Source organism: Antechinus flavipes, chromosome 2 (genome assembly GCF_016432865.1).
Source record: "Antechinus flavipes isolate AdamAnt ecotype Samford, QLD, Australia chromosome 2, AdamAnt_v2, whole genome shotgun sequence".
Lineage (NCBI taxonomy): Eukaryota > Metazoa > Chordata > Mammalia > Dasyuromorphia > Dasyuridae > Antechinus > Antechinus flavipes.
In genome coordinates, this window is record NC_067399.1 from 453,922,037 (window position 1) to 453,949,682 (window position 27,646).

At 38.5% G+C, this 27,646-nt stretch overlaps 1 protein-coding gene across 1 annotated transcript in view; it reads right to left on the reverse strand.

Moving 5' to 3' along the window:
- The window catches only part of NSFL1C (NSFL1 cofactor), a 31,726-nt gene extending 7,599 nt beyond the window's left edge, over positions 1–24,127 (reverse strand). The window contains exons 1-7 of the mRNA XM_051979497.1: positions 24,000–24,127; positions 22,357–22,454; positions 14,683–14,757; positions 11,190–11,355; positions 10,004–10,096; positions 7,626–7,735; positions 4,004–4,141 (exon numbers count right to left, since the gene is read on the reverse strand). Of these exons, the coding sequence (XP_051835457.1) occupies positions 4,004–4,141; positions 7,626–7,735; positions 10,004–10,096; positions 11,190–11,355; positions 14,683–14,757; positions 22,357–22,454; positions 24,000–24,101 (782 nt within the window). The 5' untranslated portion in view covers positions 24,102–24,127. The remainder of the gene's footprint in view (positions 1–4,003; positions 4,142–7,625; positions 7,736–10,003; positions 10,097–11,189; positions 11,356–14,682; positions 14,758–22,356; positions 22,455–23,999) is intronic.
- Between the last annotated feature and the right edge of the window lie 3,519 nt (positions 24,128–27,646).

A 27,646-nucleotide genomic window follows, 5' to 3' on the forward strand; every position in this document is an offset into this window, starting at 1 on the left:
GCTTGAATTAATGGAGGACTTTCTAGGTTTTTTCTGAGAAAATACTGCTTATTCTTTCCCATAGAACAACAATCCACATACTCCACATACTCACATACCACAAATTATTTAGCTATCCTCCAATTGATGGGCACCCTTTCAATTCCCAATTCTTTACCCAAAGGTAAAGAGGCAAGAGCTGCTACACACACACACACACACACACACACACACACACACACACACACACACGTCCTTCTCCCTTAAATTGGGGAATGGCTCTTATTTTTTACAAATCTGACTCAGTTCCCTATGCATTTGAGAAATGAGAACGTTATCAAAGAAACGTGCTTCAAAATTCTTTTCACAAATACTATTGCTAAACTGCATTCCCCCTTAAAAAAGGGATCTTAATTCATTTGCAGGCTCAGTAAGAACAAAAGTATCAGAAGAGAGCCAAAGCATAAAATGAATTTTAGGCTACATTAACAGAAATCTAGTGTGTAGAATAGGGCAGCCAGAGGGTACAATGGATTGAATACTTTGACTGGAGTCAGGAAGACTCATCTTCAAAAGTTCAAATCCAGTCTCAAGACACTTTCTAGGTATATGATCCTAGACAAGTCACTTAACCCTGTTTGCCTCAGTTTCCTAATATATAAAATTAAATGGAGAAGGAAATGGTAAACCGCTTTAGTATTTTTGTCAAGAAAATCCCAAATGGGATGAGGAAGAGTCAAATATGATTTACAAACATAAAAGTGTAGAATGTGGGGATGTCATTCCTATGGTTTTCTGCACTAGTTAGATGTCATCTGTAGAGCTGTTATTTCCAGATATCAAATTTTAGGTGGGACTTTGACAAGCTGAACTTTGTCTACATCATATCACTGAAGAAAATAAGAATCATCTTAATTCTGACATTTATTAGTTGTATGGCCACAGGCAAGTCTTTAACTTCTTTGAATTTCAATTTCCTCATCTGTATGATGAAGATTATAACATCTGTACTGCTTAATTCATAGTGTTAAGAGGGAAGTGATTTTAAACCTTAAGTACTATATAAATCTAAGTTTAGCCTGGAGAAGAGAAGATGGAAGAGAAGTCAGGATCTATCTTTAAACATGTAAAGGCTTGTTAAGAGGGAATGATAAAGATAAGTAATTCACAATTCTACGGTAAGGTTTATAAGATACTTTCTTCACAACAATTCTGTGGGATATGAAGTACAAATATTATCTCCATTTACAGTTATCATAACTAAGAAGCTAAGTAAGTAATATGTCCAAAGTCACAAAACTATGTTGCAATCTAATCCATACACATGAAGCTAGGGATTCTAAAAGATAGAGATGAGGAAGGAATATATTCTAGGAATGGAGAAAAATTTGTAAAAAGGCAAAAGCAGGAAATGGGAATTCTGGAATATAGGAATAGTAAATAATCTAATTTAGTTGGAATGGAGAGTATATGACATAAGTAGTGTGAGAGCCTAGGCATTCTGGTAAGCAATGTCAAAGGTAGATGTTTCAACTACAGCACTCTTTCCATTGGACCAGATAAATTTTAATGGCCCTTTCAGCTCTAATATTCTTAGTCTATAAAAATTAATCCTAATGACCTGAGCTCACAATGCTTATATGTTTTCCTTTTCTACTTATTTTGTGCTTACTATATATTGTACAACATAGCACTTTATTACTTTATCTTGCCTCCCAAGAGATTATAAATTCCTTTTCTTGTAATTTTTGGTAGTCTATGTTGGTAAATCGTCTAGAGAGTCATCATTTCCAAATGGGCCTAATTTATGACCCCTGCTCCAGCATTTGCAAGTGAAAAAAGTTGAAGTAGGAGTCAGGGAGAGCCTACCTACTAAAAAATCTCTTCAGCTCCTGTCCTCTCCTGAGAAAGATGACAAAACACTATTGCCACAGGGATTGGACAGCACCTACAGGACCTAGAATACTAATGGCAACCAGTAACAAGACAAAGGCCTCAAAGGAGCAAAGGTGCATAGGATTGGAAACAGAATCATAGACTAATAAAGGTTTAGAAGTTTATCACATCCCTTCATAAGTAGAGGAAGGAGATGAAACCCAGAGAAGGCCCAGAGCAATTTGCCTGAGATGATAAAATGAATCAGTGATGGTGTGGATCAAGTCTTTTGATTCAGTTTGGTGCTTAGAAATTATTTTTTACTATGATGTTGATTATGGCCATCAAGCCCATAGATTCTTGTGTTCTAAGGGTCTGCTACTGTAAGCCTTTTACATTTTAAGGTGCTTCCATTTTAGGTTGCCTAGGATTCTGTAAATTAGGAGAAGAGGGACATCAATGAGGGCTAGAGTTATCTGGCAGGCTCTATGGATTTCACTATTCCCTCATTCACACTGATTAAAGAGTGACTGTTATATCCAAGCAGCAACCTCTCAGCATTGGCAATGTACTTCTTTAAACATCACAACAATACTCTTCCTAAGCTTGTCTAGACTCTTATGTTAAGGAAGAACAACCACCAGATAAGAGAAATTTTTACTACTCATCAAGAGGTTATTTCTTAGGATTCTATTTTACTCATATAGACTTAAAATTTTTTGTCCAGATTATATCACTTAGAAGCTTATCACTATCATAACTTAATCAATTTTATTACCACAGGCTAGAAAGGGAGGTCAGGAAAAGAATATATTTGGTATTTCAAGTGTCAGTCTTATTTTATATTGCTCCCAGCAGTATAGTATACAACTTTCAAAATCTTTTTTACTTTGCAAAATAGTATCATACTAAACTACCAATAGCTAGGTACATTTTACTCAAGAGCAGCTTCATGCTATCCAAAGTGAGCTGTTTCTCTAAAAAGGTGGATTGTCTTAGTACTGATAACATTTCATCCATAAGAAAGGTGGGATAGGTTCAAAAGGAGGAAACACGTGAAAAAAAAAGGGACAATTTTCATGGTTCAGTGTCTTTTTTGTCTCTCTTCACAAATGTCTCACAATTAGGATAAAGAAAAATAAATCTGGAGTAAAATGATTTGTTTTTCTTTAAAGTACTTATTACTTTCCATTGCTTGCATGTTCTTTAAAGTCCTAATGTAACAGTTGCAAAGAACCTTCTATGACATGTAGAACTTATTTAATTTAAAAAAACAAACCATATTATATTTAAAAACATTTGTCTCACTACACCTACTCACAGGCCTCATCTTTATATCAGAGATGATTAGGCAGATGTATAAAGCAAAATTGAGGAATCATCTTTTCTCCTCGTCAATCTCCAAACTTTAAAAGTGCTGTATATATGTGAGTTGCCATTTTAAAGAGATGTCAACTGAGGTCTAGAGAAATTAAATGACTTGCCCAGGCTAACCAGTAGAAAAGTCAGTACCTACTCTGATCTCTAAGCCTTTTCTTACATGGAGCTACTCTTGAACTCCTCAAAAGGTGATGATGACTAATGGAAAAAGGTATTGAGAATGAAAGTCACTGATGTAGCTGCTGCTGACCACCTCAGGCAGTTGTGGAGAGTGCTAAAGGGGATGTCAATTAATTATGTGCTCCTCAGGAAGAATACTTTTTTTTAATCATGAAGCAATATTGTAATGGTGGGGTGATATAAGACTAAAGTTAATCAAGCACTTTTTAAGTGTCAGGCTCTGTGTTAGAGGTTGAAATTACAAAGAAAAATTAAACAGTCTTTGCCCATGAAGAGCTTATATTCTACTAGGAAACCTAAGTTTCAGTTCTGGCTCCATCACATACTAAGCTTATGATCACGAGCATCACTTAACCTCTTGAGCTTTAATTTCCTCATCTATAAAATGAGAAGGGAGGCATTTGGCTGATAGGAATTTTAAAGCCCCATTAAATTTCAGAATTTTATTATTCAATCAAAACACATTATGTGATGAGCCTTGATCAGTGTTTGCTCACTGAAGAACCAAATTCTTGACACTTGAAAGAGAGCCTAACTAGCACTGATGGAAGGCTATTACAGTTTTTGTCTCTGCTTGTATCTTTCTTACCTGCCCAGTTTCTGACCCTCGCCAGTAAATGCTTTGAAGGTTCCCTTGGGCTTTACAAAGTCTTCATCACGATGGTCCTCCATGTCCAAGTTGACCTGTCCCCCACGTGATAACCTTCGCAGCTCTGTAGGTACTTCACTGGAGAAGAAAGGAAGCCATGATATTCAAAAAGAGAAGTTAGCAATTGTTATAGTAGTGGCAGTGCAAATAAAAGGGGGAGAAGAATTACAGGGGTAGATTAATCTACAAGGTAACAGTTCGACCTTTTTCCTTCAGTCAAGTCAACAAACATTTATCAGTACCTACTATGTGCAATATATAGTGAGTTGATGCTAGGGGAGACACAAAATTTAAATAAGACAATTCTTGTCTTCATGGATTTTACACTCAAGTAGACGCATAAGACAAAAATGTAGATAGTTATAATGTACAATCCTACACACAAAAAATGCAATAGTGGGGTGTTTTGTAAGGTCCATGAGAATTATTGTTCTGTTTATTCAATGCCATTGCTGTGAATCCTATTGACTTCCCATGAACTACTCATCCACCCTACTCCAGCCACAGATAAAGGTTATCATATCCTTGATCTTGTCATTAGTCTCACATATGTACTACCTTCCATCTTCAAGAGTGCTGCAATCTCCTTACCCAACTATAATCTGTTAGCTTTTTACCTCTCTTTCTGACTTCCCTTACAAAAATCTACTCTTAGTTTTCACTGTGACTTCCAAACTCTTGAAGCTTTGAATTTTTTCCTAGGCCATCTCCCTTGAACTAGCCACTTTCTTTTCCCTATCTTGATTCCTTAGTGAACTAATTCCATACTGTTCCTCTTCTCTTAAATCCTTACCTCTCTTACTATCCATTTACACCCAGCCAAGCCTCAGTTTTGGATCACTCCTACCAATCGCCATCTTTGCTACTTCACACATGCTGAATGAAGTTGGAAAAAAAAAAAAAATCACACTAATCATTCTGACTAGGTCCACTACAAATTTGTTACAAAATCTCAACTGGCTCCTCACTGCTGTAAGATGATTCTTCTACATCTGTCATTTCAACTCACTATCCAACTCTCCACAGTAAAGCCTCCAAACTTTTTCATTCCTCCTTAAACTTCTCATGGCCTCCCCTCCTCTCCTCTCTATTTTACTTGCCTCAAACCTGACCTTACAAAGAAAAAACTGAGATCATTCACAATGAACTCCCTCTTGATACCCTATCATTTAAAGCCTTCTGCCACCATCTCCCACCTCCTCTGATATAATAGCCTTACTCCTTTCTAAGGATAATTCCTCTTCTGCTCAAAGCAATTCTATTCCATCTTGTCTTTTTCAAGACTGCCCCGTTTTCATTTCCACTCTTTCCCTGATTTTCCAATTCTCTCTCTTTACTGCCTTATTTCCTGCACTTATAAATATACCCATATCACCTCCATCCTGAAAAGACTGTCACTTGATCCTTCCATCCTAATTTTTATCCTTTATCTCCTCTCTTTTTGTAGCTAAACTCCTTGAAAAGGCTGGCAACAATGGGTACCTCTAACTTTCTTTCCTCTCATTTTTTTCTTAACCCCTTACAATCTGACTTCTAATTTTATCATCTCACTGAAACTGCTCTCTCCAATGATCTCCATAATTACTAAATCTATGGGCCTTTTCCCTTCAGTCTAAAATCTTCTTGAACTCTCTTCAGCCTCTGACATTGTTGGGCTTCTCTTCCTCGATATTCTCTTCTCTCTAAATTTTCATGACACCATTCTCCTGATTCTTCTCCTTTCTATCTGACTACCCTTTCTCTGTCTCTGCTGCTGGACCCTCATCTACATCTACACCCTAAGTGTCTCTCAGGGTTCTTGTCCTGGACTTTCTTCTCTTCTCATTAATGCCCCCCAAATTTATTATATCTAGGCTAACATTTCTCAAACCTACCCATACTGCCCCAAACTCTCTTTTAATCTCTAATTTTGCATCTCCAATTGTCTTCAGACATTTCAAACTAGATATCCAGTAGACATATTAAGGTAAACATGTCTAAAACAACTTAATATCTTTTCCCCAAATTCTCTCTCTTACAATACAGGACAGCACCATATTCCTAATCCCTCAGGTATGTAACCTACATGTTATTCCCAATTCTTCATTATCTTTTACCCCAGTCCAAGCTGTTGCCAAAACCTGTAGATTTCACCTTTGAAGCATCTCCTGAACAGCTCCTTTCTCCTACTACTGCCACTATTTAATACAGAGCCATATCATTTCAAACTTGGAGTACTGCAATAGCTTGTTGGTAGGTCTGCCTGACTCAGGTTTCTCCTCATTCCAATCTGTCCTCCATGGAGCCACTCAAGTAATTTTCCTAACGCTCAGGTCTGGGTGTGTTGCCCTGTCCTGCTCCCCTACTCAATAAACTCCAGCAGCTCCCTAGAATCAAATATAAAATAATAGCATCCAAAATCCTTTACATCTATCCATTTCCAATTTTCTAGTCTTCTTATACCATACTCTTCTACCATGTATTTTTCATCCAGAGATCCTGCCCTCCTTACTATTCCATGAATAAGACAGTTTCATGTCTTGGATTTCAGCATTTTTTTCTGGCTGTCCTCCATTCCTGGAATACTTTCTCTTCTCTGCTCTAACTACTAACTTCCCTAGCTTCTTTTAAGTCTCAACTAAAATCCCATTTTTAATAAGATGCCCTTGCTAACCTCTCATTTCTAGGGCCTTCCCTCAAAATTATTTACAATTTATTGTGTATAAAGCTTGTTTGTATTTGTTTGCATGTTGTTCCCTGCTCCCCATTAGTATGTGAGCTCCTTGAGGGTAAGGACTGTCATTGAATTCCTTTTGCATCCTTAGCACTTAGCATGGTACCTGGTGCATATTAATTTATTAATTATTCATTATATTATTTTAATTAATTTATCATTAATTTAAATCATTTATTTATATATCTATGTATTATTTATATATTTATTAATCAACTTACTACTTGTCTATATTTAGAATCTACTCTCTTTGCCCCTATGACTAGTTTCAAGGTTGCTGTATCAGACTTCCACTTAATATTAGAACTAGAAGACCTTAGAGATTACTTAATTCAAACTTCTAATTTATAGAGAAAGAAACTGTGGCAAATGATTTATCTAAGGTCATAAATAGTCTCCCTACAGACGGACTAATCAGAATCTTTCTACCCAAGCCCAACCTCTCTTCTGCTCTTTTTGAAGAACTTGACTATGGCTTGGTGGCAAAGTAGGTAGATAGAATTTTTACCCCCTCCCCCCCAAAAAAAGTTACTTTTTGTAACTGATTCAATCAGAATTCATTCAAACTCTCAAAGGGATGTCGCCCATAACATGCAAGGTATCATTAGACATGATATTTTGGTTGTGGAACAATATAAATTAGATGGAAAGAAAGGGCTCCAGGTGGATTTATGAAGAAGTCGAAATGGTTAACCTTATATATCTTTAGGTAAGATGCCTGAGGAAAAACTCCAATGATTATACAAATACAGGCTGTGGAATTGCCTTACAGAAGAATGGATACATAAGAAAAAAGCCAGATATCCATCACCACCACCACCCTTGTGTACAAAGGCTGCTGCTGCCTACCCTCTGCGGATAGACTCCAGAAACTGGGCATTAGATGGGTCTTGGTAGCTTCTCAGCTCACCACTGTCCAGGCTGAATCCACTCTTCCAGAGCTTCAATACTATATGCACCTGGAATTATAAGAAGACAGCACATTTAGAATAATTCAGCAGTAAGCCAAATAGCTTATTCAAATGACTAATTTCCATACTAAAAATTTAAACTCAAAATCTGCCAAAATTATCTTTTACTCCCAGAGCTTTCACAATCACCCTACTCGTAAGTGCCTAACACTAGTTTCATTCAGTTCTCTTATCTTTCTATCTCACCAGAGCTCCAACTATCCTTCCTAGACCAAAATAACTTGAGTTGAAAGGGTCTTTAGAAATACTTGAACCTAAATGTTTTATTTTTTTCAGATGAGGAAATGGAGGGCTAGAAAAATGAAGGCTCACCAAGGATTACATAAAGAAGAAACAACAGAGCTGAGACTAGCATCCAGATATTAACCTTCCAGGTCATTCCCCTTCTTTCTTCAAGAATTTCACTACACAACCATCTACAATCTCCCTTCTCCAACAAGACTGTCCTCTCCAAAGCTATCAATGATCTTAAAATCATTAAATCTCACGGTTTCCATCCCCCGCCTCCCCCCTCATCCTTTTTGATCTCTTGTCAGATACTTCTTCCTCCTTAGGTTTTTGGAACTGTTTTTTGGTTTTCCTTGTCTGTCTTCCCCTCCTACTCGTCTCTTTTGCTGAGTCATCAAAAATATTATACTATTTATCTGTGGACGTCCATAAAAGCTCTGTCCTGGGTCTTCTTGTTTCTCTACACATTCTTCTTCAAGTGATCTCAGAAATTCCTATGGGATTAACTTATCATCTCTACCCAGATCTATATATCCATTCTTCCTGAGCTCCAGTCTTCCCTCACCAACTATCCACTGGAATTTTCAAACTGGTTGTCTAGTATTCATTTTAAACACAGCATGTTCAAAACTGAACTCATTTTCTTTGATTTTACCACCTTCACCTCCTCCCAAACTTCCCTATTGTTAATGAGGGCACCACTCTTGTTCTATTTAACCAGATATGACCTCAGTTATCACTATTGACTTACACTCACTCCATATCTCCACTCAGTTGCTAAATCTTATTGTTTCTATCTTTACCACATTGCTGGATGTGAGTCAGGAATACCTGAGTTTAAAGCCAGACACTAGCTGTGTAATCCTGGGCAAATTATTTAAGCTTTTTGAGTCTCAGTTTCCTCAACTGTAAAACAGGGAATAACAAAAGTACCTTTTTCCCAGAGAAATTTTGACAATTAAATAAGATATACAGGTAATACACTTTGTAAACGTTAAAGCACTATGTAAATACTAGCTATTATTATCACCACATCTTTATCTCCTGCCCATCTCTTTCTACTCATTCTATGATTTAAGCCCTCGTCTCCTTTCACCTGAATTATTTCTTTCAAATTGGTTTCCTTGTCTCAAGTCTCTCCTTGGCACATTGTATTTTTCACTCAGCTGCTAAAGTGCTCTTCCTAAAATACAGGTCTAATCATGTCACTCCCCTGTTTAATAAACTGAAGTGGCTTTCCATTACCTTAAAGCATAAAACAAAACAGTTTATGTGACATTAAATTCTTTCACAACTTGGTCCCAATCTACCTTTCCAGTCTTATTATACATTACTATATTCCCTACACAATGTACTACAAATTTGCCTTCTTCTTTTTTCCTCTTCCATGATACTCCATTTCCCTCCTATGTGCCTTTGCATAGGTTGTATGTGTCACATGTCTGTTAGGAGAGAACTTACTTCTTAACCTGGGCTCTCGAAATCCCTAATTTCCTTCAAGGTTCAGTGCAGGTGCTACTTTCTACAACAGACTCTACTTGATTTTCACTGCTATCAGTGCTTTCTCCTCAAATTATTTCTACACACATATATACTGTCTCCCTCAGTCAGACTGTAAATTCCTCAAGGACAAAACTGTTTCATTTCTGTTTTTTATCTCCTCAGCATGCAGCACTGTGCCTGCTGTGCCTAGCATATACTAAGTGCTTAATAAATGCTTGCTGACAATTTCTCTTGTCTTCTGCTCCTTCCATGCAAATACATTAAATATCCTCTTTTCTACTATTCATTTCATCTTCATCTTTCAACCCTATTCCTCAAATGACTCAGCCTGATAAGTTTAAAATGAGTCCTTGGAAATTTTTATTCTATTAACTCTCATTCTATAATTCAGAAAAAGCTTCTTGTACTCCATTGCTATGTTTCCCTTCAGAGGTATCTAAATAAGAGAGAATTTCCTTCTGATAAAAAAAAAAAAAAACAAACCATACTGAGGGGTGTCCCTACAGAGGTGAGAAGCATACTCACATCTTGGCCAGAATATTGTCGTCTTTCTCCTGCTACGTAGGCAGACTCCTCCTCTGGGGCTGCCCCAAGACGGTATCCACCCCCTGCAAATGGCTACAAGAGATGGATAAGAATTATGAGCATAATAGGAATTATGAACAACATCTTAAACAATGGCTGGAATTTTATTAAAGACAATGACTTAAAAGATAACTAATGTCTTTAAATATTTGACAGGCTGACATGGAGATGGGAAATCAGATATTTCAGCCAAAGAAGAGAACTAGGTTTAATCAAAAGACAAAAGAGGAAGATCTAAGCAAGAACTTTATAACAATTAGCATGGTCTGACAACAGATTATTTATCTTATGAAATAATGGTTATTCTGTAACTTAAGGTCACAGAACCAAAGGATTTTGATCTTGGAGCAAAATAAGCTATCATTCAATTCAATCTCTTCAGGTTACAGATAAAGAAACTAAGATCCATGGAGATTAAATGACTATCCCTAAGGTTGAAAGTATTTAAGTAATAGGATCCACCATCCAAATTTAGTATTCCTTCCATTCTATCACCTTGCCTCTTTAAGCAGAGACAGGAATGTTGTTGGAAGGATTTCTTTATAAGGGAAAAAGTTGAATTATAAGCTGTTTAAGGTCCCTTCTAATTCTATGATTCTAAAACAATGCATTTTAGATGGAGGGCTGTATGTATCTTTTTCATATAGTTGTTTGAAAGCCATCTCTTCATTTGACTTTAAGATCCTTGAGAGGAGAGCCTATTTGTGAGGCATTCTTTGCATCCCCAGTACTTAGCAAAGTATCTGGCACAGAGAAGGCACTTAATAAATGCTTACTGATTTGGCTTTTAATTTTTTTTCCAAGATGGAAAAGACAGTAACTTTTTTAAAAAGGGGGTAATTACAACAGTTAATTAGGAACAAAAAGAAAGTCACTTTTGTGGTAGAAACAGTCACTTGGGCAAATTAAATCATCTTTCTTAGCTTTCCATTTCCTCATCTGAAAACTAGGGCTAAAAAAAAATCAGCCATGCATCCCCTAGTGAACTCAGAGAATCAAGTTAGGTGAGGGACATGGAATGCTTTGCAGCTATTAAAACATGAGTTAAGTTATAGTTATTTTCAGGAAGAATTCCTTTACAAAAAGAAAACAGTGCAGAAAGCAAACATGACTGCAGCCGTCTCACTTTTGGCTTGCTACTCTCGCCAGGACTCTTGGCCATTCGATCAACAGCCACTGCTCCATGTTCCTTGGCACCTTTGAAGAGATCTTCCACCAACTCATTGGGGCTTTTCTTTCTTGGGGGGCCAACAATTTGCTGTCCACTTCTCTCTGAGCCTCCGGCATAAAACCTGCATGGAAGAAAGGCTTCTGATATTGAAGGTCTGGGATTAGATTGTGCACTGAGCTTGGAATCAACCAACCTGTTGGAGTCCCAGCTCTATCACTTACTGGCTGTGGGAAGCTTCCTTTACTTCTCTGAACCTCAAGTTCCTAAAATGGGAATATTAATCCCTTCCTTCCATAGCTACAGAACAATTATGAGGACCAAATGAACAATGTATGGAAAGGGCCTTTGAACCATCATTATGCAAATTTAAGTTATTAATTATCCATTTGATCAATAACTTTCCAAGAGACAGCTACAGGGCTTAGTTAGCAAGGGCATATTTTGGAAACCAAATAACCACTGAGGATTAGATTCAGAACTTTTTAGCAGCTTTATATTGGTAGTGCTAAATATGGTACAGAAGAAATCGTCTGGTTATGTGAGCTTGGATAAGCCATCTCTCGCTGGGCTTCATTTTTTTCTTTAGAGAATGTCCTATCTTTCTGACAGGAATATAAAACTCAAATGAGATAACCTAACAATAATTAACATCTAAACAAAACTTAAAGATTACAAAGCATTTTCCTCATTTTAATCCTGTGATGGAAGCACTGCATCACTCTTCTTAATCTCAGGATTGGGAGAACTGAAGCTTAAAAGTTATATGACTTAAAATTCAGACTTCTTAATTACAAAAGATATTATAAAACTGTAGAGTATGATATGAAAATATAATATAATCACTATATAAAGTCAGTACATAAGTCGTGGGAAACAGATCATTGTGGTAGGTACTGGGGGGAGGGAATACAAAGATAAATAAATGAAAGCTTTGCCTTCAATAAATGGAATTTATTAGTGTTACTCATTTTCATCCTTGCAACAACTCTGAAGCACAGGTATTGTCTTCATTTTACAGAAGAAGAAACTGAGGCTCAGAGAAGTCACACAGTAGTACATTTTTTTACCCTTATTCCCTAGGTCTGGTCAGTATGGCTAGGGGATATTAAGAAGAGAAGGGCTAAGTGAGGTTGGAGTGCATATCTTGATTTTATTTACTTCATTCTCAAAATAAGGATAATTCAGAAATTTTGGTTTTTTTTTTTTAATGGGTAAGGTTTTCTCTTGTTATTTGCAGTACAACAAATACTTGTTAAATGACTTGAGTATACAGAGCACCATGTTAAGAAGCAACAAGGCTTATACAAGATATGATTCCTGTCCTCAAAGAGCTCATAGTCTAAATAGTCATAGTCACACAGATTAAATATACAACATCAACATTAGAGATGCAAAAAAGAAAAAAAAAGCATGATGTGAAATTGGGGCAGATTTAGTGCAGACAGTGACATTTGAGTTTGTGCAGTACCTTGTGCCATGGCCTGGAAAGTAAAGTTGCTAGCTTGTCAGGCCAGAGCTCATTCATTCCTCTGTCCTGTTCCACTCTGTGATTCTGTCAACAGCACACAGCTGGCCAGCTACGAAAACCAGTTTTTGCCTTTGGTAATCTGAGCTGCTAAATGATTTCCCTGATTTGTTCCTTTGGTGATGAAAATGTGTGGCCAAAATCTTCAGCAGCCTAATACAAAAGCATCACTTCCCATGTGAAATATTGAGGCTACAAGGCAGGTGTCGGGATCAGAGTACTGAAATGTCTTGGGAGTAGATGGGGGAGGGGAGGAGCCATGGATTGAGGAAGGCATACTGTGTGGAAACGGACAAGGGGAATGAAATATAGGTATTGACAATCAACGTACTTTGAACTCAGAGATATCAAAGTCCTAGTATAAGCTTATTTGTTAACCAAGTTTACGACTGCTTAAGTGGGGTCAGGGAATAACACAGAGTTGGCCTCAGACAGAGACCCTTCTGATACAGATTAGTTCAAGTCTCATTTCTGAGATGTATAGCCTTAGGAAATTCACTGGATCTCTTACTTCTTCCAAGTAACAGGAGGAGCTGCAGAGGAAATGCTAAACTGGCTTCATACAAGCTATTATCCCCAGCAGATATTATCCTCCACCAATAAGACAGCAGATCTGGTCTGGAGCGATCAGAGGATTTACGGTTGATAAGACCACCTTAGAGGTAATCTAGTTCAAACCCCGTCAACTGATAGCTGAGCAAACTGTGGCTAGAGACATTATATGACTTGCTCAAGGTCCCAAAAGTATTAATGAAGTACAATAGTAAAGGTAAGAAACAGAAGCCTTCTATCTCAATATCAATTTTCTTGCAATCCCATCATGTAACAATTAGATTCTAAAACAGATTTTTCTAACTAGTATAGTGAGAAAGGATCTAGAGGTAGGCATCAAGAGTCTTAAGATTTTAGTCCCAACACTACCAGACAAGTACCTTTCCCTCCTCTTTAGACCCCAGTTTTCTAATTTCTAAAAGGAAGAAGGTTGAACAAGATGGTCACAAGTCCCTAAAATCCCACCCATTCTTAAGGTTATGATTCTCCAGTGAACTTGTAGACCACATAGTGAATCATAAGGAGTCCCTTATGATCCAAGTCTTTCATTTGCTACCTGTATGACCATGGCCAAGACATTTAATTTCTTTCTACCTCTTCAGATCTCAGTTTCTTCACTTGTAAAATTGAGGTCTTTAGTCTTTTCCAAATCTAAAGCTATGATTTTTCATTATATTTTTCAATTAAGTAGTAACCATGGAGTTAGAATATTTCCTTAAAAGATATCATTTTGTATTCTCCTCAGTGTAAGAGAATGTTTTCTGCTCATGGTTTGGTGTTTACTGAATAAATAAACATACTAAAGTATATGAAAGGTGATATGATCAGCTCACTGCTGTATTTAAGTATAAAAACAATTTGTTAAATATTAAATATCACACAGCTTACTGTACTGCTGAGATTAATTTCCCCCTCACTACTCCCCTCCTTCCCCCAACTAAATCCTACTCTGTGATTCAGGATGTTAACTAAACGATTCCTTTCTTCTATTTATCCTTCTATTTCTCCTTTCTTTTCTGCTTCAGCATTGTTTCTTCAGAACTGTCCCCTTTGAACCAATGAATAACATTAAGCAAGTTGTTATTCTTCTATTAAAGAAGTTCTGCTTACTAGGTTATGGAATTCCTTATAAAATTATCTCAGAACCTTGAGAAACAGGAGATTGTGACCAATGTGAAAGCAACAAAGAACTTTTTTTGGCAAAGGAGCTTATGGGGAACACAGATTGAGAAGGATTATCTAACATAATGAATGATATTAACTGGATTACTTTATGGATGTATTAATGGGACCATATTAACTGTAGTTCTCATAATGCAAGTGTGTCCTTTTCAAAGGACTAACAGAATATTTTAATAAAGACTCACTCACCGTTGACCCTCTTCATCATCATCATCATCTTCTTGAGCATGAACAAGGTCTCTGAATGATGTCACCCTGTTGTCACTGAAGAATCAAAAAGAGATAAAGTGATGTTCTGCACCAAAAGACACTAAGTTCCTACTTCTAGAGCAGGTGTTTTTTTTTTTTTTTGGGAGGGGAGGGTGAGAGGGATGCAGTAGGGGTTAATTGAGACTTACCCAGGATCACACATCTAGTACGTATCTGAGGTTGGATTTAAACTCACTCTAGGGCTGTTACTCTATCCATTATGCCACCTTAATTTGGGATATGTAATTTTTTTTTCTAAATATTTTGTTTAAAATTCTTCTAATAAAAGGTCCAAAAGCTTGACCAGACTGTGAAAGAGTTCTATGGGACACACACAAAAGTAAATTTGTGGTCTAGAGACTTATTTTAAATTAATATTATTACTAAAAATAATAATAGCAACTAATCACATTTACAAAGCACTTTCTTTATAACTCTAAGAATCAGGTAGTTCAAAAATTATTATCTTCACTTCACAGATGAGGCTCAGAAGTATTGAATGACTTCCCCAGGATCACACAGCTTGTAAAGAAAAAGGGATGGGATTCAGACCCAGGATCTGACTTCCAATCCAGTGCTCTTTGCACTATAACATGTTTCCTCTAGCTGAGAGATACAATGGAGCTACCTGAAATACTTTTGTGTTATGTATCCATGTATTAATAATATCTAGGGTTAGCTCAAAAAGACAATGTGCTATGGCTGGCCTTGAAGTCAGGAAGACATGGGTTCAAATTTCGCCCCCAATATACTGGCTGTGACAATGAGCAACTTACTTAACCTTTTAGTTTTCTAGGCTAGAGCTGTCAGAAACATGCAAGTTCACAATACTGCCAACCCATACCAGATTAAAATATAACTGGAAATTATTTAACAAAAATAAATAAAAATACAATAAAACATGGATAATGTTAATAGATTGTTTTCCTTTCTTTTCTTTCTTTCTTTTTTTTTTTTGCAAAGGCATTTGGGATTAAGAGACTTGCTCAGAATCACTCAGCTAGGAAGTGTTAAGTGTCTGAGACTAGATTTGAACTCAGGTCTCCTGACTTCAGGGCTCATGCTTTATCCACTGTGCCACCTAGTTGCCTCAATAGGTGTTTTTCTAAGTCAAAATGTGACCCATAGGATCTTTGCATATGATTTAGTAGTCCCTATTTCTATCTGAGTTTGACATCACTGCTCCAGGCAACTCTCAAAAACTATAATTTGCATTAAAGGTGCTGAGCTAAATGAAGAAAGGGAATTACCTCACTTAAGACTTGTTTTTATCAATGAAAGGATGGTTTCCATCCTTGTCTTGTTCAAAACAATGTTACATTTTTCTCCTCAAGGGACATGAGAGAGAACCAATGAAATTTGGGGAGCAATGTTATTATCCCTTTTAAATAGGCCATCTTAATTTAAGCTCTCACAGAAGCTGGGTATATACAAGGTAAATAATTTGCTTTTAATGGGCTGGAATTATTTACTAATATATATTTTTTAAAAATACCTTAATTTAACCTCTCACAGAAGCTAGGTACATAAAATGTAAATAATTTACTTTTAATGAGCTGGAATTATTTACTAGTATATTTTTTTTAAAAAATATTCCATAAAATCACTATTAACATATATAAAACTAAACTAGATTAGTCAAAAGGGGGTTAATTCACTTTCCATAATTTTGGTGCAGTTTTCCTAGTATAAATTTGTCCTCAAATATTACTTTGAGTTTTTCAGATGGCCAAGTTACAGACAGACTATCTTTCCTTGGTATTTTGGAATAAAGAAAAAATTCAGATTCACTGTAACATAGAAAAAAGAAAAAAAAAAACACACAGAACAACGAGGATAGATATAAAGGAAGGAATTGTTTCACTAAAAAGAAATCTCAAACCGAATTGGAGGGGAGAGAGAGGAAAAGACCAAACATTCACAACAATGAGTACAATTGGGAGAAAGAAATCTCTGAGGTTCCATCCTCTAGGAATAAGAGGACAATGATGGACTGAATCAGCAAGTCGATTCCCTGCCAGGGCTGGCTGAGTTCCCCAGACCTTGCATCCAAGACAATTCTAATGATCTCAATAATGATGATTCTACGACTTTTCATGAGAGATAAATTTCACTAATTTATTTCATGATTAAGAAAGTTTTGTTAGATTTCAGTCAAACTCAAGCCCCCTTCAAAAGACTGAACAAATCTTGTGTCTGTGATGTTAAAAGTTATCCAAATACTTTCTTTCTCTCTGAGTCATTGACTTTGGCCAATGTCTTTGTCCCTAAGTCCATCCCTCAAGATAATTTTTTTTTTTAAATTAAGAGGCTTAAAACAGTATCTATTAAAATAAACAGAAAACCAGTCTTCAAACTGACTACTCATTCCTTCCTCAATGCCACTATCCTCCCATATTATCAATCTATATTATCTTTTATCCCAGTCATTGTGAAACTAGAAAGAATGAGAGGTCTCCATTTGTTTCATACACTTTACCACCTTTCATTCTCGAGTCTCTTGTAATTTGGGCTTGTAACCCTTAAGTACTATACTCAAAGGCTTCTCTCAAGTCACCAATGATCTCCTAATTGCTAAATGCAAAGGTCTTTCATATTCATTTTTCTATAACTTCTGATACTCTAACCATTTGGGGACTATCTCTTACCTTAGCTTGTATCAATGCTCTCTCCAGGTTCTTCTATTTCATTAACCTCCTATGCTACCTCTAAGTGGAGGCTCTTTTTTTCTTTTACAATCCCTCACTTGAGCTCAGTCATTCCAGCAGAAACAACCATCACATTGCTATGCAGATGACTCTTAATTCTATGTATGTATAGAGGAAGAAGAGAATAGAACAGAAGCTCAGGAATACTCTAGCATGACCTAAATGAAGATCCAGCAACAGAGACAGAGAAGGAATAGCCACATAGGAGAACCAAGACAGATCAGTCATGAAAACCCAGAGATAAGAGTATAAAGAGGTTAGGGGCCAGGAGTGATGAAGACTGAGGATAGGCCATTAAGTTTGGCAATTATATAATCATTGGTAACTTTAAACAGTCTCATTTCAGTTGAATGATGAGTTTGGAACCCAGACTGCTAAGAGTTAAAAAGTAAGAGAAAAATAAAAAAGTAGAAAGACTGAATGCAGACTGCCTTCAAATCAACTTTAATCATTGGTAACTTTAAACAGTCTCATTTCAGTTGAATGATGAGTTTGGAACCCAGACTGCTAAGAGTTAAAAAATAAGAGAAAAATAAAAAAGTAGAAACACTGAATGCAGACTGCCTTCAAATCAACTTTAACAGTTACCTTCTAGTTCTACTTTCTTACAGATCACTCCTCTTATGCCTAGAATGTATCCCTTTTTCTTAAAGTCTTCCATCTTCAAATCTTACTAAAGTCCTCTGACTCCTTCTTCCCAACACTTTCTATCTTGTATCAGATTTATCTGTGCACAAGACTAATTCCCCAAATATAATATGAGCTTCTCAAAGGCTATAATTTTTACATCTTTGTATCCCCAGAACTAAGCATAGTGCCCTTGTACATTAGTAAACATGAAATTTTTGTTGAATTTGAACTGAGCAACCTTTCATCAGGTTTAGGCAGAGCAACAGCATGCTGAGTGGGAAATTCAAAGGCTATTCAAGAGACTAGGAATAGAACCATTTGACTGAGGCAAATGGAAAAAGAAAGGTGAATTTTGGATGAAACTGGGAAGGAAACTGGGTGACAAACTGTGGAAAACTCTAAAAGCCAGAAGAACTTGAACTCTATTCTGAAAATAAATGGAAGGTTTTTAGGCAGAGGAAAGAAACAATCAAAAAAATGGAAGATTAATCTGGCAGCATGTGTAGAGGAAAGACAAGAGTTTGAAGAGCTAATTAGGAGACTGCTACTATAGTCCAAAGATAGCGGAGACAATGGACTGGACAGAGAAATAATGAGATGCGGAATTTAGACTTGGAAGTGACCTGAAAGATACTGAAGAACTAGAAGGCTTAGTTAATTTAACTAAATACTGAAGTAACTGAATCAATAAGTATCCATTGATTGTCTAACATCAATCATTAAGAATGCATTAATTATCTATATGTCAATTATTATGCTGAATGCTGGGGATATAAGTACAAAGAATGAAATGATCCCTACTTGCAAGAATGATCTGAATTCCTAGACTTGAATTCAGACTTTATGAAATTTCCAACCCCAACTATTTGAGGTTATTAGTTGTGATGGACTAAGGCTTTGATTATAACATCCTGGACACCTTAGAAAAAGAACAATGTCAGGAAACTATTATTGTAACATTAGCCTTATCTCATCCTACTCCCCTTCATGTACTCTGTGTTCTAGTCAAACTAGACGACTTTTCATTTCCCCGTTTTTCTGCCTCTGTTCACACTGTTCTCTAAGAGTGATACAGAATTCAATATTTCCAACTGTATTTTAGAAACCCTCCCCTCTTTCAAGGTTTAATGCTTCTCATTTTACATTCTGACTAATCTTGAATCCCAAAGAAAGTGATCTTTTACCTTCTTCATGTTCTCATGACACTTTCTTTTATCATGCTAATTTTATTTTGCTCCTATAAGGTTTGGGAAGATTGCTACTGGGTCATCTTTGTATCCCCAGCACCTACTCAGCACAGTACTTCCTACATATTAGGGCTTTAAGAAAATGTGTCCTGAATTGAACATTTCAGACCTGCAGGAGGCAGAAGTGAAGGACAGTAAGAGAGTCCCAGTATTCCTGAGAGGTAAAATTGGCAATAAGAAATGCAAATGTCCAGATGCAGAAATTGTGTGGGTGTGCATGCATGTGTTTATGTGTATGCATATGTTCATATATGTGTGTCTGGGGGGAAAGTAGAGGAGAAAAAGAAAGAAGGAGAGAGAGAGGATGGATAATAAAAGTATATTATTTTCTGTACAAAATAAATCATAGTGAGTAGAAATAAATGAAGTCATAATAGAATCCGGCTAATCTGTTCTTCAAAACAGCTACTAAAAATACTTTCTTACTGGTGGAACAGTGGATAAAGTACTAGGCCTAATATCAGCAAGACTTGAGTTCAAATCTATCCTTAGACTAGCTGTGTGACCCAGAAGAGAAGTTATTTAGCCTGTCTGCCTCAGTTTCCTCAATGGAAATAAAATGGGGATAATAAAAGCACTTAACTTTCCAAGTTGTTGGGAAGTTCAAATGAGATAATATTTGTAAAAGCACTTAGACACATAGTACTATACAAATACTTATTCCTTTTCCTTCCCTTCCATCAGGAAGTTCACAGGTATTTCACAAAATCATTCTTTGGGGATCAGATCAAGAGAGAATAGATATAGGTGAAAGTAGCATTGCTGACTAATGACTTCAAAACATGTGAAAGCTCATACACATAATTACTTCATAAATCCAGTCCTCCTCATTCAGAGGAATGTCTGGAGCTCCTTCTTTCTACACACATAGTTTTCAGCCTACAAACCGTGCTCTTTTGAGACCTTTTTTTTTTCTCCCTTCAAGGAATCTTGTTCATTTTAACTTGATCCCAGAAACCCTAGGGATGATTCCAAGCAAAGATACCATACTTCAGGGAAGCCCTAAGTACAAAGACATCCTTAGAAATGATTCCCTGACAGTGTAGAAATCCCCAATGTAAGTATGTTAGCAGTCTCTGCTGTAACATTTCCTCTGATAGAGAATTTAATCTCTTTTATTTTTTATGCTAGCATAAACTTAGTACTTAATCCTTTTCTCATTCAGAGTCATAAATGCATTAAAAAGAAATATGGAATTTGAAAAAATCCTATGCAGATGAGGGTTTTTCCTTAATTAACTTCAAGAAAAACTAGATTTTTCTGCTCTTATTCAGTGATTCCAATATATTTATATAACACTGTAAGGCTTTTGGAGAGTTTTCTACCTTATTCCATTTGATTGTCACAAAAACTTCAGTGAGGTAGGTGCTATTATTATTGCCATTTTACAGATAAGAAACTAAAGCTGAGAAATCATAAGTGACATGCTTAATCATATCACTAATATCTGAGACACAGTTTGAACTTCCTGGCTTTAGGGAGATCTACAAACTGTACCATTAGAGGGTCTCTAATAATGCAGTTCCACCCCATACTTTTAAGAGCATTAACTGAATTATATAATTAAGAGTCTATTGAGTGACTGATATATTTACAAAGCTCTGACAGGTTCTAGGGGCAGATGCCAAAGAAAAAAGATTGGCAAAACACATTCTTTCTCTTTAGCGCTTATAGTTTAAAAGGCTAAATAAAATAAGTCAAAGAACTAAAGTCCATAAGTAAGACGCAAAGGTCATATCAGGATGCTGAAGACAGCAAAGACTGCATGAAGGAAATGTCAGGGGAATTAGGACTTAAAGAAGGGATAAAATTTTAATGGGCAGCAGTGAAAATCTTTATGTTTGGAGAAGGAAGGGGAACAATTCATGGTGGTAATAGACTCCTAGAAAAGGAAAGCAGCTTGAAACAAAGGAAAAATTTGGGACATATTAAAGAATGGCAAATAGCAGAGTCTATCTGGGCACAGAGTTTACCTAAGAAAGCAATGTTGGTCTGAAATACCACTACACACCTGTCAGATTGGCTAGAATGACAGGGAAAGATAATGGGGAATGTTGGAGGGGATGTGGGAAAACAGGGACACTGATACATTGTTGGTGGAATTGTGAACACATCCAGCCATTCTGGAGAGCAATTTGGAACTATGCTCAAAAAGTTATCAAACTGTGCATACCCTTTGATCCAGCAGTGTTTCTACTGGGCTTATACCCCAAAGAGATACTAAAGAAAGGAAAGGGACCTGTATGTGCCAAAATGTTTGTGGCAGCCCTGTTTGTAGTGGCTAGAAGCTGGAAAATGAAAGGATGTCCATCAATTGGAGAATGGTTGAGTAAATTGTGGTATATGAATGTTATGGAATATTATTGTTCTGTAAGGAATGACCAGCAGGATGAATACAGAGAGGACTAGCGAGACTTACATGAACTGATGCTGAGTGAAATGAGCAGAACCAGGAGATCATTATATACCTCAACAACGATACTGTTTGAGGATGTATTCTGATGGAAGTGGATCTCTTCGATAAAGAGAGCCTTAATTGATCAAAGATGGACAGAAGCAGCTACACCCAGAGAAAGAACACTGGGAAATGAATATAAACTGCTTGCATTTTTGTTTTTCTTCCCGGGTTATTTATACCTTCTGAATTCAATTCTCCCTGTACAACAAGAAAACTGTCCGGTTCTGCACAAATATATTGTATCCAGGATATACTGTAACCTATTCAACATGTAAAGGACTGCTTGCCATCTGGGGGAGAGGGTGGAGGGAGGGGAAAAATCAGAACAGAAGTGAGTGCAAGGGATAATGCTGTAAAAAATTACCCTGGCATGCATTCTATCAATAAAAAGATATTAAAATTAAAAAAAAAAAAAAAAAAAAGAAGAAAGCAATGTTGGAAATGACTGTGGGTAAGTTACAGAGTCTTTGATACTAGGATGAGGAACACAGACTTTATCAGGAACATAATAAATGACCTGTAAAACTAATTCATTTAGTATGGATTGATAAGATCAGAAACTGGTTCTTACCTGGGGGCTGTGCCTCTGGACACCGAACTGGGTGTTGGTTGGGAAAGTGAAACAAGGTCTTCATCACCTCCATCCTCATAAAAGCTGGCCAGGGCAATCTGAAAGAGAGTCACTAGTCCCTTAGAAACATCCCTTCATTTATCTGATATTTTCATTTCATTTACCTGGTATAAATCAGAAACACCACAGAGAAATCAAATTCTTATTCTGGTGGTACAGATTTATGGAAGAAACTAAGAAGCAGCTTTGAATTTTCTCTTCCGTAAAATATATGGCTTCTAAGGTCCCAACCACCTGTGACAATCCATAAGCTCTGCCCAAACAAAGTTTGCTTTTCTATTATCACAAACACAAATTCTAATTGATCCTGACTAGGAGGAAGTAAATATTATGCAGAAGACACAGACAGTAGTAACTGGGTCAGATCAAACTTAAAACAGTGTTGTATTCCCCAACACAAATTCGAAGTGGGGGAGGAAAATAGTTCAGTTCAGGGCAATTTAAGAACTGTCTTAATTGAGTACTTAAACTGGGCTAGCTTTCCTTACTAACTCTACTCCTGGAAGAAATTTTGTGTCTCTTTATTGGGAAATGCTACCAAGAAAAGGCAAAAAAAAAAAAAAAAAAAAAAAAAAAAAGACTGAAAAACCTTGCCTGGGCTGAGGCTGGGGGATAAACCAAGATGTCCCCTAGATACTATCCAGGAAATTGGTCTGAATTCTTTGAAGGGGTGTAGGTGTGGTAAAAGATGAGAAAGCAAAGAAAGGTGGGGAGGAGAGGGTAAGTGAATTAGCAATGGCTGAGGGGAGGGTGGACATCATGGCTGAGATGGTCTTGGACTTAGGTAGAAGATGTGGACTCAATCTGCCACTTATTAGATGTACTACCCTGGGCAGGTCCCAGATTGTCAGCCTCAGTTTTCTTATCTGCAAAATGGAGAGAATATTTGCACTACCTCCTTCACAGGGTTGTTGGGGCTAATGGACCGGCCAACCTGACAGCGCTGTGGTCATGGGAATTATTATCACGAGTGTACAAGCAACCTGGATCTCTCCAGGAGGAATGTCACTCAGCTTTCCTGTCTGTCAGTGTTTGTATTTGCGTCAGTGACGCTCACGGTGTGTCAGCATCTGCGTGGGCCGGAGGAAGGTGGGCGTCTGCCTGAGTGTCCCCATGTGTGTGTCCCTGCAGTGTTAGCGCAGACAGGTGCCTCTGCCCACTCGTGCACGGCTCGTGTCACACACACGCACACACGCACGCACACACATGCACCCCGCGTCTCCGTGGCCCTGCCAGGGCGTGTACGTGTGTGTCTCTGGGCTGGGTCAGGCCTGCTCGTCCCTAGACGTAGACGAAGCCCAGAGAAGCCCTCCCACAGGCAGGCGCGTCCCGCCGTCTCCCGGGGAGACGCTGTCCTGGAGCCCGCTCGGGCTGGGTCTCTCAGGAGAGGGTGAGGGGCGAGGATGGGGGCGGGGCCTGGGACCGGAGCCGAGGGTCCCCGCCCCCGCCTCACCACCTCCTCCCAGTCCGGCCCGGCCTCCCCCAGCCCCTGGATGACTCTGCGCTTCGGTCGCTGCGGCCTCTCCTGCCCGCCCCAGCCCCATGTCCGCCCGCTCGCCCGCTCGCGCCAGCCCCGCTGCTACCTGCAGGTCCCATCCGGCTGACTCGAGGAAGAAGCGGGCCCGGTCCTCCTCGGCCCCGGTCACCGCCACGAACTCCCTCAGCGCCTCCTGCCGCTCCGCCATCTTGCCCCCGGTGCGCCGCCCAAACCGCTCCGGCCGGCACCGCGCTGCCCCCGCCTCCGCCGCGGCGTTCCGGCCGCAGCCCCGCCCCCTCCCGCCCTGGGCCGCGCGTGGTGTCCCACACAATGCCCTCCGTGTGGGAAACGCCCGCGGCCGCTCGGACCTCACTGCGCCCCCTGGCGGGTCTCTCGAAGTAACTTCAGTCTCGTGGCGCGCTCCAGGACACTGATGGCCTAGCTAGTCTGGTTACAGCATCCCTTGCGATTTAGGGGAGCGTCCCAGAATCACAGGCTGCCAGAACTGGAAGCGACTTTGGAAGAGCCCGAGCACGATACTCATTACTTCCTCTGTAGGCTCCCCCTTCCCCCCCTGGAAACTCAGTTTCCCTACCTGTAAAATGAACCAACTGGACTAGCCTTACATCTCAGACACTGCACGCATTATTAACTTTCCTCCTCATAAGGAATATTTCTATGGGTGATTCGGGAAATCCTCATCAAACGGGGCCCTGGTATCAATAGACATAGTGGTTATGTCTTCACTCGTGCTCATAAAAAGTCAGGAAAGATGAGGACAAGTTTAATGCTGACCCCTACTCCTTCAGCCTGGTTATTTGAGGTGAAAACACCCTATTTCAAAATGAGAACCAGAACGGAGAAAGCACGACCCCTTCCTTCCTCCCATCTCCTGAAGCACATACAAAAATCACGGAAGAAAGCATAGCCTTCCCACCATGTCCACTTAAAGAATCAAGAATTAAATCTGCCAGCGTTCCAGAATGGGATATGGCCATTTATTTTCTGCGGGGTTCCTTTCACCATTCTAGAAACCTCTGAGACTCGATTCATGTAGTTTTCCAAAATCGACCTAAATTTTTTTCCTCCAGTTTTCTTTCCTGCCAACCCTTCCCAATTAAAATCCTGATTCCCTTTGAATCTCACTTTTAGCCCAAACACAGCCACTCCATCCTCTATAACTTTTGCACACATTTAATGAAGTTTTTAGGCAGTATAAGTTAACAAGCTTTTATTAAGCACCTTCCATCTGCCAGGTACTTTGCTAAGCACACTGAGAATACAAAGAAAGGCAAATTTTGCCCTTGTCTTTAGAACTCATAACTACAGAGACATATTCAAACAACTGTGTTGGAAGATATATACAGGATGTAATCACCAGAGGTGACCGAAGAAGGGGGAATTTTAGCTGAGACTTGAAGGAAACCAGGAAGCAGAAGAACTGGGAACTTCAGAAATGGAAGATGCCAATGAAATGAAATGAAAATTTTAGCCAATGAAAATGCCTTGGACTTTCTTGTGAAGAACAGTATGGAGCCAACTAATGGATCATATATATGTGGAGAGGAGTAAGATAACTGGAAAGGTAGGAACAGGACAAGAGATGAAGGGCCTTAAAAGCAAAACAAGATTTTATCTTTGATCATGGTAACAATAGGGAGACATTTTTAGTGTCTCAAATAAGTCTCTTGAATAAGGGAGTGAAATGTTTAGATCTGCAATTCAGGAAGATTATTTTAATAGCTGAGTGGAAAGAGATTTGAGGCAGGGAGGTAAAAAAAGAAGGCTATTTTAATAGCTCAGGCATGAGATGATAAGGATATATATGTCAGAAGACAGAATGATTCTTATGTTAGGAAGGTCAACTAGTTGGAGCTTGACAACAGATTCAAAAAGGAATGTGTATTATGGTGATTTGTATTCCTATTTATTTTCCTCCTTCTTTTGAACACTGATTAGATCTTTTGTTATTGCTATTATTTATTGTTCAGTCATCTCAGAGTCTTCATGACCCACCCAGAATCACACAGCTAGTATCTGAGGTCATATTTGAATTTAGGTGTTCTGGACTTCAGGTGTGGCACTCTCTCTACTCTGCCACCTATCTGCTTAATCTTACTCTAATCAATGTCTGATCTAAGTATACTTTATATTTCTCCCAGTAATCAGGAAAGATCTCAGCATACTATAAATGTTTGTTGAATGCTTGGAAGAGTAGGTAAAAGTTAAATTAATCTTCCTTCAACTAAGAGAGTACAATTTCTTAATAGATAAAGGACTTTTTACCATTCAGATGAAAGAAGATCAGGTCCAGTATCCAAGAGTATGGGTTCTCCTGTAGCAGACTCTGTTACTAACTAAGCCATCCCTTAGAACAAGGCCTGGCACATAGTGTACTTAACAAATATTTATTGACTGACTGACTGATGACACAGCCTTTTCCAGGTAATAGTCTTAATATTCTTTCCAGGTAAGTGGAATAAGTGTTATTATCCTCCATTTGATAGTGGAGAAAACAGACTCAGGAAAGTTTTATGACTTGTCCATGGCCACCTAAAGAAGAGGGCAGATCATCTGCCTCCAAATGTTGTGCTTCACTATAACCTTACATCATTTTCTCTAATTATGTTTATGTGTCTTATCACAGGGGTATAATTCTGTCCTCACTTCACAAGTCCTAGAAATGCTTTAGGAAAGAGAGGTGGGGTTGTCAGAAGAGGAGGAGGAGGGGGAAAGGAGAAGGGAAAAAGTAAGAAGGAAGGAGCAGATTTGAGAGGAGGGAAGTGATGGGGAGGATGGGGAGGTATAGGAGAGGGAAGAGGAGCAAGAGATGGCCTGGCTCTAAAAGGAGTTTAATACAGAAGTTGCATATCCAGTGTCAGCTTCAAGGGAGAGGGCAGGGGACCTCTGTCCTGTAGAGGCTAGGGCAGGAGGTCTTCAGGAATCTGGGTGAATAGATGAAAACACAGAGGCTTTATTTCAGGAGAATTGAGGGGAGAGAGACAGAGAAATGGAGAGTGAAAAAAAGAGAAAAAGAAACAGAGACAGACAGACAGAGATTGAGAGGGAGAGACAGACAAACAGAGACAGTTAGAGATGCCTCCCATCTCAGCTCTACCTTTCCCAGAGAGTGCCTCCCCCTCCTTCCTGTTGATTCTCCCAAGACACAAAAAGGTTTCAGGGACCAGTGCTGGGAGTCTTGCATCATCTTTGCACTAATCAGTCAGCAAAGCTTTTCCTTTGGCTAAGTGCCATCTTTTCAACCCACTTCCAATGTCTAGAATCCCTCCTCACCCTGCCCATATGTAGAATTTCTACCTATCTTCGAGGTGTTGTGCCACAGTTTCCTTTTATTGTCCTTTTATTGTCTTGTCTCGGTTTCCCTAAATTGTTCTGCCTCAGTTCCTTGAATTGTTCTGTCTCAATCCCCTGGTTGCAACCCCCTTTCCTGACCATTAGGACTGAGATAATTAGGGCCATAGAGATCTGGCATTCCAAAAGATAAAACTCCAGATGTTCTTACTCAGATACCTAATTGTATCCTCTATCTCTAAGTTCCAGACTTTCTGTCTCTAACATCAGAATTTATGGTCCTACCCCCAACCTGTCAGAACCGGATTGATGGTCCCTTCTTGGAAATTCCCACTCTCAGTGTTCTGACTCTGCCCCTGCCTTTGTCTACCCATATCGCTTAGAGCCACGTATATAAAAACCATTGGAATCTCACATTCGATGCTGCTGAATTCTTTGAGA